At 44.1% G+C, this 13,779-nt stretch overlaps 1 protein-coding gene across 1 annotated transcript; it reads right to left on the bottom strand.

Annotated features, from left to right (window-relative positions):
- Positions 1 to 12,822: 12,822 nt before the first annotated feature.
- On the bottom strand, positions 12,823 to 13,182 carry LOC137833945 (uncharacterized). Its single transcript, XM_068642015.1, has one exon. The coding sequence runs from the start codon at positions 13,180 to 13,182 to the stop codon at positions 12,823 to 12,825; it is 360 nt and encodes a 119-aa protein (XP_068498116.1).
- Positions 13,183 to 13,779: the final 597 nt, after the last annotated feature.

The raw sequence follows: 13,779 nt of genomic DNA, 5'->3' as shown, positions 1-13,779 counted from the left end.
TGGTGCCAGCGTCATCCTTTCATCTTCTGCCACGTGTATCAATCGTGCGGTGCATCCATTCACGTCGTTTGGCGCTCTAACCGCTTTATTTAACTCTTCAAGCTCTGGAACTATCTTCATCGTTTTCTCACTCTTCATAACCTACTTGCGTTCTTTCTTCTTGCACCCTTTCTTCTCTGTCGAAGGGCTGTTCTAACCTTCGCTCCCCTCGCTCAACCCTTGCATTTCTAGCCATCCTGATCTTGTTAAAGAATGTCTTCTCACGATGCTTCCTCCAAGGTCCGTCCCAAAGACTTGTACCCTTGGGCCTCGAGCGAACTTCTTGATGAGTGTTCATGCTTGCTCTCCACCAGGGTCGTACGGGAACACAAAGGGGAGTCATGTTCCTACGACCACCGGGCCTTCGCGAGGAGGCACGATGACGACATCGCTGTGCTCCCTTGCACTCTGGGGGAGCCAGTGTGTGGAGATGAACGGGCCAACAACGGGGTCCCTTTCTTTTACTTTTACCAGGTGGTGTTCAAGACCATCGGGGTGCGCTTACCCTTCTCCTGGTTCGAGAAGGAACTGCTGACGGAGATCAACGTGGCTCCAGCCCAGTTATACCCCAACAGCTGGGCCTTTGTCAAGGCCTTCGATGTCCTCTTTGGGTTTCTGGGTTGCGCACCCTCGGTTGACCTCTTTCTTCACTTTTTTGAGGTGACGAGACAGAGACACAACCTCTGGGTAACTCTCAGCAATGTACCCGGAAGAGTTCTCTTCACACCCTTCCAAAGCTCGTTCACGGGGTGGAAAGGCCGGTTCTTCAAGATCTGCTGTACTGATCTTGTTCTCGACGCCCTCGATGGGTTTCCGTTGTACTGGGTGAGAGAGGAAAAGGCCCTCAAAGCCAAACCCCTCAAGAATCTGGCTCCAAGTGATCAAATAGCTTGCCGGATTCTTGCTGAGGCGGGAGGTTTTGACTCTGCTACGGTGATCAGCTTGGAGTCCAACGCTAGGACTCTTGAGAAGTACATAAGTAAGAACCACTGCCTTAGGCGACTTCGGCCTTCGTTCCTTTCTAACTGTGCCTGTCTTCCTTCATGGTGTCTCTAACACATCTTTTCCCTTTGTGCAGGTTCGAAAATAGGCCAAGAAAAGAGGACACAACTTACTCGAGCGCTGCGGGCTGGGAAAGGGGCTTCGCCTTCCTCCAGTGATGACTCTGATGAGCGCTGAGAAGTGGCTTGTTTGTGTTTTTGCATTTTGTACTGAACATTGCTTGTAACAACAACTCTTCAATATCATAATTCTTTACAACGCCACTTTACTTTGCATATGCTTCATATACCGCGCGACTTCCTTTCGTCTCGTTTTGCCAACGATGCATGCTTTTACTTGGGCAACGCCTTCTTTCTGGGCGACGCCAAGACCTAGGCGACGCCTTCTTCCTTGGCAACACCATGGCCTAGGCGGCGCGTCACATTACTTCTAACAAGGAAAGATAAAGGCTGAAAACCAAGGCACTTCTTTTTCTCAACTGGTTTTTCCATTTATTAGGGCGACCTCATTAAAAAACCCCCAAAAGGGAAAAAGAGCGTCCCCTTCAACTAAATTGTTACATTCTGCTTACATAAGTCAACTGAAATAAAATTTTAAGTTGGTCGCATTCCAACTGCGCGGGATAGGGCCTCCATCTAAAGTCTCCAGGTTGTACGAACCGTTGCCCTTAGCCTCAGTAACTCTGAAGGGCCCGGTCCACTTGGGAGACAGCTTATTCTCCAACTCGTATGGGTGAGCTTTCCTCATCACTAGGTCGCCCACTTGAAACTGTCGCGGCTTTACTTTAGAGCTATATTGTCGCTCCACTCTTCTCTTCATCGCTTCAGCTTTTATTCTAGCTTCTTCCCTGGCCTCTTCTAGCAGATCCAGGTTTACCCGCCTCTCCTCATTAGATTCCTCCACCACAAAGCTTTGAAAACGCGGTGAGCTTTTGTGTATTTCTACTGGAATCATCGCGTCCGACCTGTACACCAAACTGAACGGCGTCTCCATAGTAGAGGATTGGGGCGTGGTGTGGTATGCCCATATAATCCTTGGCACCTCTTCCGCCCACGCCCCTTTGGCCTTCTCTAACCTTCTTTTTAACCCCCTCAGAAGGACTCTGTTTGCTGACTCTACTTGCCCATTGGTCTGGGGGTGTTCAACCGACACGAACACTTGCTTGATTCCCACTTCAGCGCACAGATTTCTCAACTGCTGACTGGCGAACTGGGTTCCGTTGTCAGATATCAGGCGCCTGGGTACGCCAAAGCGACACACGATGTTTCTCCACACAAAATGCTGCACATTTGTCGGGGTTCGCCTCTATCCCCCTCTCGGTGAGCAGAAAACCCAAGAATTTACCGGCCTCTACCCCGAAAACACACTTCTCGGGGTTCAACTTGAGGCGGTATTTGGATATTGTGTTGAACAACTCCTCCAAGTCTGCCATGTGCTGCACCCTGTTCTGCGACGCCACCACCATGTCGTCTACATAAGCATATACGTTCCTCCCAAGCATTGGCGCCAGGACCTTGTCCATTAACCTCTGGTACGTGGCGCCCGCATTTTTGAGCCCGAAGGGCATCACCTTATAGCAATAACTGCATGTTTCAGTCATGAACGCAGTCTTGCTCTCGTCTCTGGGGTGCATCTTGATTTGGTTATACCCTGAGAAGGCGTCCAGGAAGCTTAACACCTTGCTGCCAGACGCGCTGTCCACTAGGGCGTCGATGCTAGGCAACGGATAGGAATCCTTTGGGCACGCCTTGTTCAGGTTCGTGAAGTCAACGCACATTCTCCACTTTCCGCTAGCCTTTTTCACCAAGACAACGTTGGTGAGCCACTCAGGGTACTGAATCTCCCTAATGTGGCCAGCACTCAGCAGCTTCTGCGTTTCGTCTTTCACCACCTGTTGTCGCTCCTCATTGAACTTCCTTCTTCTCTGACGCACGGGGCGGACCGTGGCGTCCATGCTGAGGTGGTGACATAGGAAATCGGGGTCGATGCCCGGCATATCCGAGGCGGACCATGCGAAGGCGTCCAGGTGGCGCGAAATCACTTCTGCCACCCCTTCCTGTTCTTCTGGACTTAGCGAGCTTCCTAACTTGAAAGCTTTGCCACCAATCTCCCTTTCTAGGGTGTTAGCTGCAGGTTGCTCCCTATTATCATCTTCGGCGGGCGCCGCTTCTTCTACGGGCGCCGCTTCTTCGGGGGGCACCGCCTCTTCCACGGGCGCCTCCTCCATTGGCGCATCTGCTTCGGGCATCACCCTTTCTACTATGGCCTCTTCAAGCGTCAGCCCAGCGGGCGTCGCCTCAATCATCGTTGCGTCCGCGCTCGGCGGACGTTCGTACACCATGAAAACGCCTCTCTTCGTCTTCAGGCTGTTTTCGTAGCATTTCCTCGCCTCCTCCTGGTCTGATATGATGACTATCACCCGGCCGCTGAGGTCTGGTAGCTTCATCTTCATGTGACGGGTGGAGGACACTGCGCTTAACCGGTTTAACGCCGGCCTGCCCAGCAAAATATTGTAGGCAGAATTAGCGTTCACGACGAGGTACCGGATACTCTCGGTGCGGGAGGCCTCTCCGTCTGTGAACGCAGTCCTCAACTCCAGGTACCCCCGGACTTCTACCTGGTTATCCCCGAACCCATACAAACATCCCGTATAGGGACTCAGCAGATCGGGGGACAACCGTAATTTGTTGAAGGTCGACAGAAACATGACGTCTGCCGAACTTCCTTGATCCACAAGCACTCTGTGAACCTTCCTTCCGGCCGTGACAACAGAGATGACAACGGGATCGTTGTCGTGGGGTACCACATCTCGGAGGTCTCTTCTTGTGAACACGATATCTGACTCCCATGGCTCCCCTGAGAGCCTCTCTTCAACTGAATTTACCCCCCTCGTGTATTTCTTTCGCTGGGAGGCGGTGGGCCCTCCACCAGAGAAGCCTCCAGCAATGGTGTGGACCTCGCCAAGCACAGGCATCTCGTGTGCTGGCTCATCTGCCGGCGGCGGCAGGGTGGCGGTCGTGGTGGACTCTGCGACATAATCTTTCAAAACCCCAGTCCTCACCAGCTCATCTAGCTGGTAGCCCAACGACAGGCAATTATCAATTTGGTGCCCGAAAGCCTCGTGAAATTCGCACCAAGAGTCTTTGCGGGGCCCTAACACCTTGTCGGTCTTCGCCGGTCGCCTCAGCCTCTCGGCTATGTTGGGTATGGCGATCAAATCCTTCAACTCAACTACGAAGTTGTACCTCGCCAGTCTTGCTCTTTCTCTGGCGGGGCGTTCGCCTCCTGCGGGGCCCCGGGGCTGGGGCTTTCTGGCTTCGTAGGGGCGTCTCGCCTCTGGCTTCTTTCTCCCCGTCGTGGTCTCATTGACTCTGACGGGTTGAACTCGCGCCGGTCCCCTCGGGCGTGAGGGCACGGCGCTGGTGCGCTTCACACATACCTCCCCTTCCGAAGCAATATGCTCTACCGCCCTACGCCGTAATTCAGCGAAAGTCCTAGGGCGATTGCGGATAATAGATTCTCCAAAGGGGCCGGGGCATACGCCTTTCACAAATGCGTACACGATCATAGGCTCCTCTGTTGTACCAACCTTCACGACCTGGGCCCCGAAGCGATTGATATACTCCTTCAGGGTCTCCCCGTGATACTGCTTCACGTCAAACAGGTCGTAGGAGACCGGCGGCGGGGCCTTGTTGGCTAAGTATTGTTCTCTGAATAACCGCGACAATTGGCGGAAAGACGTGATGTGGCCCTCGGGGAGGCTAATGAACCAGTCCATAGCCATCCCGGTCAGGGTGCTCATGAAGAGCTTGCACTTGGCAGCATCAGAACCGCCTATCAGGACCATTTGTGTGTGAAATGCAGCAAGGTGCGTCTCTGGGTCCTCCATCCCAGTGAAGATTACCTTGGGTCCCGCGAACGTGTTCGGGATCGCTGCATCTAGGATCTCCTGCGAGCATCTAGGGTCCCGCCTCCGATCGTTACTCAGGCCCTGGCGCAACTCCTCATTCACACGGTGGAGCTCTTCGTTGCGCTCATGCGAGGCGTCAAGATCTGCCTGCATGCGCTCCTGCTCCATCTTCGAATCCGCCATGTCCTGCTGCAGCCCCCTCATTATTTCCAGGACCTGCTGCATGGATAGGTCTGCTGGGGCTGCGCGCGCTGCTCTTCGTCTGGTGGGGGCCATTGTCACTCCAACCTCCTTCAACGTTACTGTAGCTTGGTAAATTTTCCTCGAACTTGTGATGGGACTGATGTTTTATATCGTGCCCCACGGTGGGCGCCAAATGTTCCGTCCGGTTGACCGGGACGTCTTCGTGCACGACCTCAACAGTCAGCTGGGGACTCCTTCCCGCTGGTTGCTCGTGAATTCCTGCAAAAAAGAGGACAAAGAGGCGCCCTAGCGGCCGTGTGCACTCCGACGCTCAAGTCAGCCAGCAAGAAACACCAAAAAACTGACCACCCACGTATCTGAGCACCGCGTGTGGCACTCTGAAGGTGGTAAAAGAACTGTGTATATGTGTGTGTGTTGTCCCCTTCAGGCAAAAATATTCTCCAATCACTTGTACGTAGTCCTTAAGCACGGGCAAGCAACCAGAGAGTTTCTCCTAAATTTGTCGAAGGTTCCAACCCTTTTTCCGACATTCCCCGCGCTATTTAAACTGCCCCAGCATTTAAAGCGCCTTAAAGCGCTTTTAATCTCAAACGTAACGCACTCATTAAAGCGCTTAATTACGAAACGTAGCGCATTTAAGACGTTGAAACCACTAGAGGGAAATTGTATTGAATATCTTTAATTACCTGGCACCTGACTAGAGGGTGTTTCTATTCCGGCATTGCTGTCATACACGTGGAGGGCCTCACGACGCCATGACCCCATCTGGGGGCGTTTCTGCCCATCTGGGGACGTTTCTACGTGTGGGTCCTCCTGTTTGGGAGTGCTACTGCGCTAGGGGTGGCTTTTTGGGTGCCAACTCATGCCCCCAAGTATCTAGCCACTTACTCTGAGAGCGTATCTGCCTTCCTCTCGCACCCTGCACCCGGTTATCCTGGGCGTGACCTTCCTCTTGGGTCGTATCTATCCCGAAGGCGTCTCTGGGGCGGCAGGGGTACTTCACGAGTCAGGCTGCCCTTCACTAGTACTATCACTATGGCCTTGAAGCCACCTTTTCCTTCTCTTTATCACTTTCCCGAGATATCGGGTCCTGAGGCTTTCCCACGGCGTCGCTCCCTCCATGGTCTTTCCTACCCATGGGTATCGGGGAACCACACCGTGATTGCCTTGCTTTTACACTGTTTGATCTCGCGACGCCCTGGTTGGGCGACGCCTCCACCCAGGCGACGCCTTGCCTTGGCAACGCTTCCTCTTGGCGTCTCTACATCTGGGCGACACCTTGAGTTGACTTTGACTCTCCAGTCGTTGACTTTGACCTTGACTTAGTCAACGCCCTGATACGGGACGGTACAGAAATGTTGTTCATTCTCTGATGTAAGTTAATTTTAGGATTGCACATGGTTATGGGTTTCACTTTGTTTACGAGTTTTTGTTTGAGAAGAATATGGTGAGAAATTCAAAGAAGATTGCCACTAGACACGAGCTTAACCAAGTGGTTAAGTGTGAAGGTTCTCTTTTAGAGAGCAAAGAGAAAACACAATTATATGGTGATTTAGATGATGATGGGCAGAAATGAACAATATAAAATGGAAATAAAACACAATGAAAACCAAAAAGGAAATGAAGAACACAAGATCATAAAAATGGAAGAGGAATGGCGTGAAGAAAAGGAATGAAAAACGGTGAAGAGATGAAGAAAGCTTATGGAAAATAGAGCAAGGAATCATGCCACTTTGAAGGTGAGGGAATTCCAAGATGAGTGATGAGGAGCTGCCACTTGAGGTGCACTACTCTCAAGATAAGACCAAAGAACAATTAAGGAGATAAAGCTCACTAATCACTCAAGCAGAATTTCTCTTCTAAATTCAAATTCAACTGTAAAAATACATGAGGCAAGACACCCTTTATATAAGAGAAAAGTGACTTGGGGAGCAAGAGTGAGAGGGGTAGAGGCGTCATTTGTGAGAAACCTTCTAGAAGGTAGGTCAAAGATGTAAGAATTGATGGCTTAAACAAGAGGGGGGTTGAATTGTTTTATCGAAGATTTTCGCCAATACTTGCTTCAGAATGAATCCTTAACAAACAACTCAGATAAGAGCTTAAGGAAGGAAATCAAACAATCAAACAATCCAACAAACAACTATCAGAATTTCAACCGGTTAAAGTCACGATTTAATCGGTTGTTTATAGCAGCGAAAATATCAAACAGTTTGAGAGTTTGAGAGAAAGAGAGATTTACACACAGAGATTATACTGGTTCACTCAATCCCTGAGCTACATCCAGTTCTCAGTCAAACCACTGAGTTTCACTAGCAATCAATCACAGATTACAAGCCCCCACCACAAAGAGGTGACTTTGAATCCCACAAAGCCTACTCACTCCCTTTGCACACAAAAACACCTCAAGACAGAACACCCTATGCCTTTACAGGATTTCAACAACAAATAGTATGTAGAAGAACAATTACAAGATACTAAACAGGATAGAAAGCACTTGGATTTACAAAACTAGAAATCCTATGATCAGTACTTGTCAGCACACAACAAAGCTTGAAAGCACTGTTGCTTTTTAAAACTTTTTCTCAAACCAAAACTTTTTCTCAAATCTGAATGAATACTTGTTGTATATCTTGTCACTTTTGATTTGAAAATGAAGCTCTATTTATAGCCTTTGAAAAGCTACCGTTGTAGGCAGTTTTGATTCACTAAATTAGTTAAAACAGGTTTTCAAAATTCTGTTATGAAAACATACATTTAACCGGTTGAAACCACGATTTAACCGGTTGAAATGTGTCAAGCAGTTATACAACTGATTTAAAAACAGTTTCACAACTTTCAGCCAGCTAAGTAACAAACAACTGGTTATTTCGATAAATCAATCTGTTGTTTTTCCATTGCTTGGAAAAAAACACTAAGTTGTTTAAAACATATTTAATCAAGCTTTGTGTAGGCTTTCAAGGAATGATCTTACAAAGATTCTAAATACCCTAATCTAAACCCAAACCTAGAAAGCAATACAGCTTCAGGCTTCATGTGGATTTGATACATCAAAGCTCCCATCTTCAACAATCTCCCCCTATTTGATGGAGACAAAACCTTTGGATGCTTCAAGAATGTTCTTTGTTTAGAATCTGTTTAATTCTGCATTCATTGAATAAACACAGGGTAATCTAATCCAAAACAGATATGCACCAGAGACTAGCTCTTACTTGGTGATTTCCAAAAAGGAGCATCAGCCAACTCAGATGAGAAACCAACACACATACACAAGTGCAAAAACAGATAAACAATCGGTTATTTCACAGGAATAATTGGTTAAAATTTTGTAAAACATTTTTAACAAAACTTAGATCTAAACCAGTTAAACCAGTTAAAACGGTTAAAGCAGTTTATAATAACAATGTTCAAGTAAGAAATATTACAAACCAAACTAGAACATTAAAAACTTCCAAATTTCTCCCCCTATTTGTCATCAAATAGACAAATGATAGGATTTTAAAAACATTATAAAGAAAAATTGAAAGGAAATAAGCTAGAATGAAGGACTATCCTCCCTTTCAAATTGTATCTCCAAGATCTGTCTCTGGACTTCCTCAATTTGCTCATCCAGTGTGGAAAAGTGTGTGTCCATGTTGCTGAACCTTGACTCACACATATCATAGAGGTTCCTTTGATTGTCAGAAAAGGTGTCCATACGATTGATCATCACTCTCTCAAAAGGTGATATGGTAGTCATTCTTTCACCCATATTGATGTTATTGTGATCATCCTCTTGAGTTTCAGCAGCAGGTTCATCTTGCATTGCTGCCTCCCCAGGTGCATCACCTTCATTTGTTCCACTTGGGCCAGCTTGGTCACCATCCTTGCTCACCCATCTTCCACCAATCTTAGTAAATCTCATCTTACTAAGGGATCCACTATTGATTTCACTGGACTCAGCTAGCTCTCTTTCTATGTTCACTTCAAAATAATGAAGAAACTTAGAAATCAAAATGGCATAGGGATAATGAAAGTCACATAACCTCATGGCTTTTTGCATGTGTTCTTTGATCGTGTGAATCCAGTTGATCTTCACTTTGTTCATGATACAGTATATTAAAAGGATATCTTAGTCAGAGAGGGTTGAATGATTGCTCCCCCTAGGTGTGAGAATCCACGAAACAATGAAATCCACAAGCCTTCATCAAGCTTTAGTCCACCAACTCAAAAATTTCTCACTTTGGAGTGAGGATTCCTGAGACAACCTTTGTAAAACTGGATTTTTTTGAACTCTTCCACTACTTCAAGGTTTCCCCTATTGATCCTCAGTCCAGAGGATTTCAGCCCCGTCACAACAGACCATACATAACTTGTGATGACCATATCTACACCATTGACATGTGAAATAAGTGAGTTATCACTAAATTGAAGGTTAGTGTAAAATACCTTCACTAGATCAGGATATATGTTCCCAGTGAGCTCTAGGAATCTCTCAATTTCTGTTCCTTGAGGATACTTCTCACAGAATCCAGCTCCTGCTATTTCATCCATGTGAAGGAAACCACTTTTGGTGTGTTCACATTCTTTCTACTTGTTTCAAGTAGATACTTGTTGATGAGAGTAGCATCACCCGAAAACCATCCTTCAAGCTTTCCAGTGCTCTTAACACCCCTTGATTTCATTCTTTTTGCTGAGAGTGGAGTGTCAGCCATTGCTCAAATCAGAAGAAATTTCTGCAAAGAAGGCTTTAGAAAGAAGTAGGATTGTAATAATAGCTACAATAATCAGTTATTTGAGTGTGAAACTACAACTAAATGCACTTGGTTTTATAGCTAAGAAAACCTAGTCAAAGATGGTTGTTTTCAACACAAAAAGTGAATCAAATCTGAACCATAAAGCTGACATAGTTAGTCAAATAAGAAAGGTACAGATTCACATGTGATTTTGACTAAGCATTAAAGGCAAATATGATTTTCAAGAAAAAAAAGGAATATGATCTATTAATAGCAGATGCAACAGAGTTAAACTATATTCAAACATGCAATTAATACAATCTTGACCATACACGTCATTTGGTTGAACAGAATCACAAACCATAATTTAAAAAATAAAAACAGATTTGCCCAGTTTTTGTTAGAGAGAAAACAATCGGTTATTTTGAAGAAACAATCGGTTGAATTTCTGTTCTGATGAAAAATAAACACATTTTCAATTTCTCATGTTGTATTCAATCAATATTGCTTACAGGATACCAATTGTATAAAAAGTAGATGGAATACACAGTAATTATGAATCAACCATAGAGTATAACTACTGAATTGAATTTAAGCAACAATTGTTCGTAACAAAGAAGAACTAAGAACTTCATTCTTAGATTTCAGATTACATAAATGTATGTAGTTCATGAAATCCGCACAAGACATTGGTATGTACAGAAATCCTCTTGAAGTTCTGTCCTTAATGAACCTTCAAGTAAAGTCAGAAATCTATAAAACAAAACTTTGTCAAATTACAAGATTTGATCCCTTAAAGAATTTGGGACCTTCTGTGTTAGATTTGTCTTTTGAATCAACAATACATCTAGGAATCCACTTAAAGATGCCCTTAGGTACAAGAGATTTACGAAACCTGCAGTACCTGACAGAGTGACCTTTCTTCATACAATAGAAGCATGTAACAACAGGTTGAAACGACATTTTAACCGATTGTTTTTGTGGAGCATGTGAAAAAGGTTTTGAAACTTTATTTTTCCTGCTCTGAGGGTAGAAGCCTAAACCTGATTATCCAAAAACAGAGTTTTGAGATGCAAGAACATCTTCAAAATTGGACTTTCCAGTTGTAAGCTTCTCCAAGGTTTTCAAAAGATAGTGGATCTTCTTTTCAAGAAGTTCACAATTTTCACAAAGAAGAATTTTTGTAAACTAACTACAGATTTTCAAAATCTTATTTTCTCTTGCTTAGCCCTTCCTCTAGAGACTTAACTCTATTTTCCAACCAGTTATTCAGTCCTTTCAACCGGTTGAGAGAAAGTGCCAATTGGTTGGTGATGTGATTCCAATAGCCACATAGAACAAGATTCTTGACATTCTTAGGAATCACCTTGAGCTGGAAAATATAGAGGCACTTTTCTTAGAGTTGGATCATTGTTCTAAGACAAGAACTCACCAAAAACAAGTACCAAATCCCAAACTCATTTGGATGAACCAAATATTGTCAAATTGAATCAACAAAGGAATGAAAGCTGGAATGACCGAACAGAATTAAACAACAATTCATATGAACCGAACAGAATTAAGAACAAAACAGAACATAGTGCTGGAAAATAGAAAAACCGAAACTGAAAAACTCAAGAACACAAAGCAACATGAACAATTGAAGAAGAAGAAAGGAAGGAGAAGAGAATGCTCATGAAGATGGAAGGAGGATGGATGATCTCGCCACTAGAAGTGTGGAATGCTCCTAGATGAGAGTGATGCTGCCACTTGAGGACTCCATTGATCCATCAAGATAAGATTAGAGAAGAAGGCTCCAAAAGCTCTCCAAAGGTCACTCAAAATTTGAGTAGAGTTTTCTTAGATTAATTCCAATCTGAATTTTACAAAGAGAGCACCTCTATATATAGCCTAAGGTGCTGAAAAACTAAGCTAAAACATTTTAAAATTCCCTCCTAAACTATTCTAGAAACCGGCGCCTAAAACAAACATCCTATGGCACCTCCTATTCTACTCCTACACCTCTCTACTAATACACCCCCCTAAAGCTCCTAATTAAAACCTACAAGATGCTAAAACAAAAGAGGTTTCTAATGTTTTCCTCTAAGCACCTTCAACTAAAGAAATTACAAAAAGAGAAAATAAATGTCCTCTAGCTCCCAAAGCTTTGAACATGCTTCTTGTAATCCTTTGAGGTGGACTTTGACCTCCATGGGCGTCCTCCATTTGTGCCTCCACCTCTTCTTGAGCTTGATGATTGGCCTCCATGTCCTCTTGAGCTTGATCTCCATCAGTTGGCTTCATCTTGGGTTTCATTAAAAGCATCAAGTAATTGGTAGTAGGTGGTACCTTTACTTGATGAAGTAGAACTCATGTTACTTGTTACTGATGCTAGAAAACACAGATTAGCTTACTCATCATTTGAAGAACTTGAGGATGAGAGATCATTGTCATCCCATGCTACATATGCTTTCTTAGCTTTTCCCTTTTTTTCCTTTTTGAAGTCTTCATTTTCTTTGACTTCATTGTTTGGACATTCAGTCTTGATATGAACCTGTTCTCCACAGCCATAGCAAGTATACTTATTAGAATTGAATTCACTAGGTTTCTTTGAACCATATCTTTTAGAAGCTTGTCTCTTTCTCAAGAATTTGCTGAATTTTCTTAATAACAGACTTATGTTCTCCTCTTCACTTCCACTGGAATTTGTTGCTGCTTGCAAGCCTTAAGAGTTATTCTTTTGTTGTGCTTGTCTTCGCTCTCATGGACAGCAAGCCTATGAATCTCAATCTCATGCTCTCTAAGCTTACCAAACAGAGATGTCACAAACATTGAGGCGAGATCCTTTGATTCAAAGATGGCAGTGATCTTTGGCTACCATGTTCTATCTAGACAGTTCAGTATCTTGATGTTAAGCTCATCTTCGTCAAACATTTTACCAAGACTTATAAGATGGTTCACAATGTGAGAAAACCTCTACTGCACATCACAGATAGATTCTCCATTTTGCATCCTGAATAGTTCATACTCTTGAATCAGAGCATACTTCCTAGCTCTCTTAACATCAGTTGTGCCTTCATGTGTGACCTCTAAGATGTCCCACATTTCTTTGGCCGAGCTGCATTGTGAAACTCTGAAAAACTCATCACAGCGTAGAGCAGATGTTATAATATTTTTAGCTATCCAATCAAACTTAGCTTTCTTATTTTCTGCCTCAGTCCACTCGGATAAATGTTTATTAACAAAAACCTCATCTCTCTTGACTTGAGGTATGAAGGGACCATTTTCAATTAATTCCCAAATATCCTTATCAGTTGAGTGTATAAAGATTTTCATTGTTTCCAAAACTGGTAATTAACCCCACAAAACAGTGGTGACCTGTTTATAGAAGCACGTTCCCCAAAAGGCATTTTATCAACCATAAAAAAAGATTTAAAAAATAGAAAAAACAAGGACTTAAGTAATTTTCAAGAACCTAGTTTTTTATGCCAATTGTAAGAATTGATGGCTTAAACAAGAGGGGGTTGAATTGTTTTATAAAAAATTTTCGCAAATACTTGCTTCATAATGAATCCTTAACAAACAACTCAGATAAGCGCTTAAGGAAGGCAATCAAACAATCCAACAAACAGTTATCAGAATTTCAACCAGTTGAAGTCACGATTTAATCGGTTATTTATAGCAGCGAAAATATCAAACAATTAGAGAATTTGAGAGAAAAAGAGATTTACACACAGGGATTATACTGGTTCACTCAATCCCTGAGCTACATCCAGTTCTCAGTCAAACCACTAAGTTTCACTAGCAATCAATCACAGATTATAAGCACACACCACAAAGAGGTGACTTTGAATCCCACAAAGCCTACTCTCACCTTTGCACACAAAAACACCTCAAGACAAAACACCCTCTACCTTTATAGGATTTCAATAA

This window comes from Phaseolus vulgaris, chromosome 5 (genome assembly GCF_000499845.2).
Source record: "Phaseolus vulgaris cultivar G19833 chromosome 5, P. vulgaris v2.0, whole genome shotgun sequence".
Lineage (NCBI taxonomy): Eukaryota > Viridiplantae > Streptophyta > Magnoliopsida > Fabales > Fabaceae > Phaseolus > Phaseolus vulgaris.
The sequence above is the reverse complement of the archived record's forward strand: the minus strand, read 5'-3'. Positions and strand labels throughout refer to the sequence as shown.

What these genes read in the sequence shown, in the direction of transcription:
- LOC137833945 (XM_068642015.1), bottom strand. Translation starts at nt 13,182, where the DNA reads ATGAAAATCTTTATACACTCAACTGATAAGGATATTTGGGAATTAATT.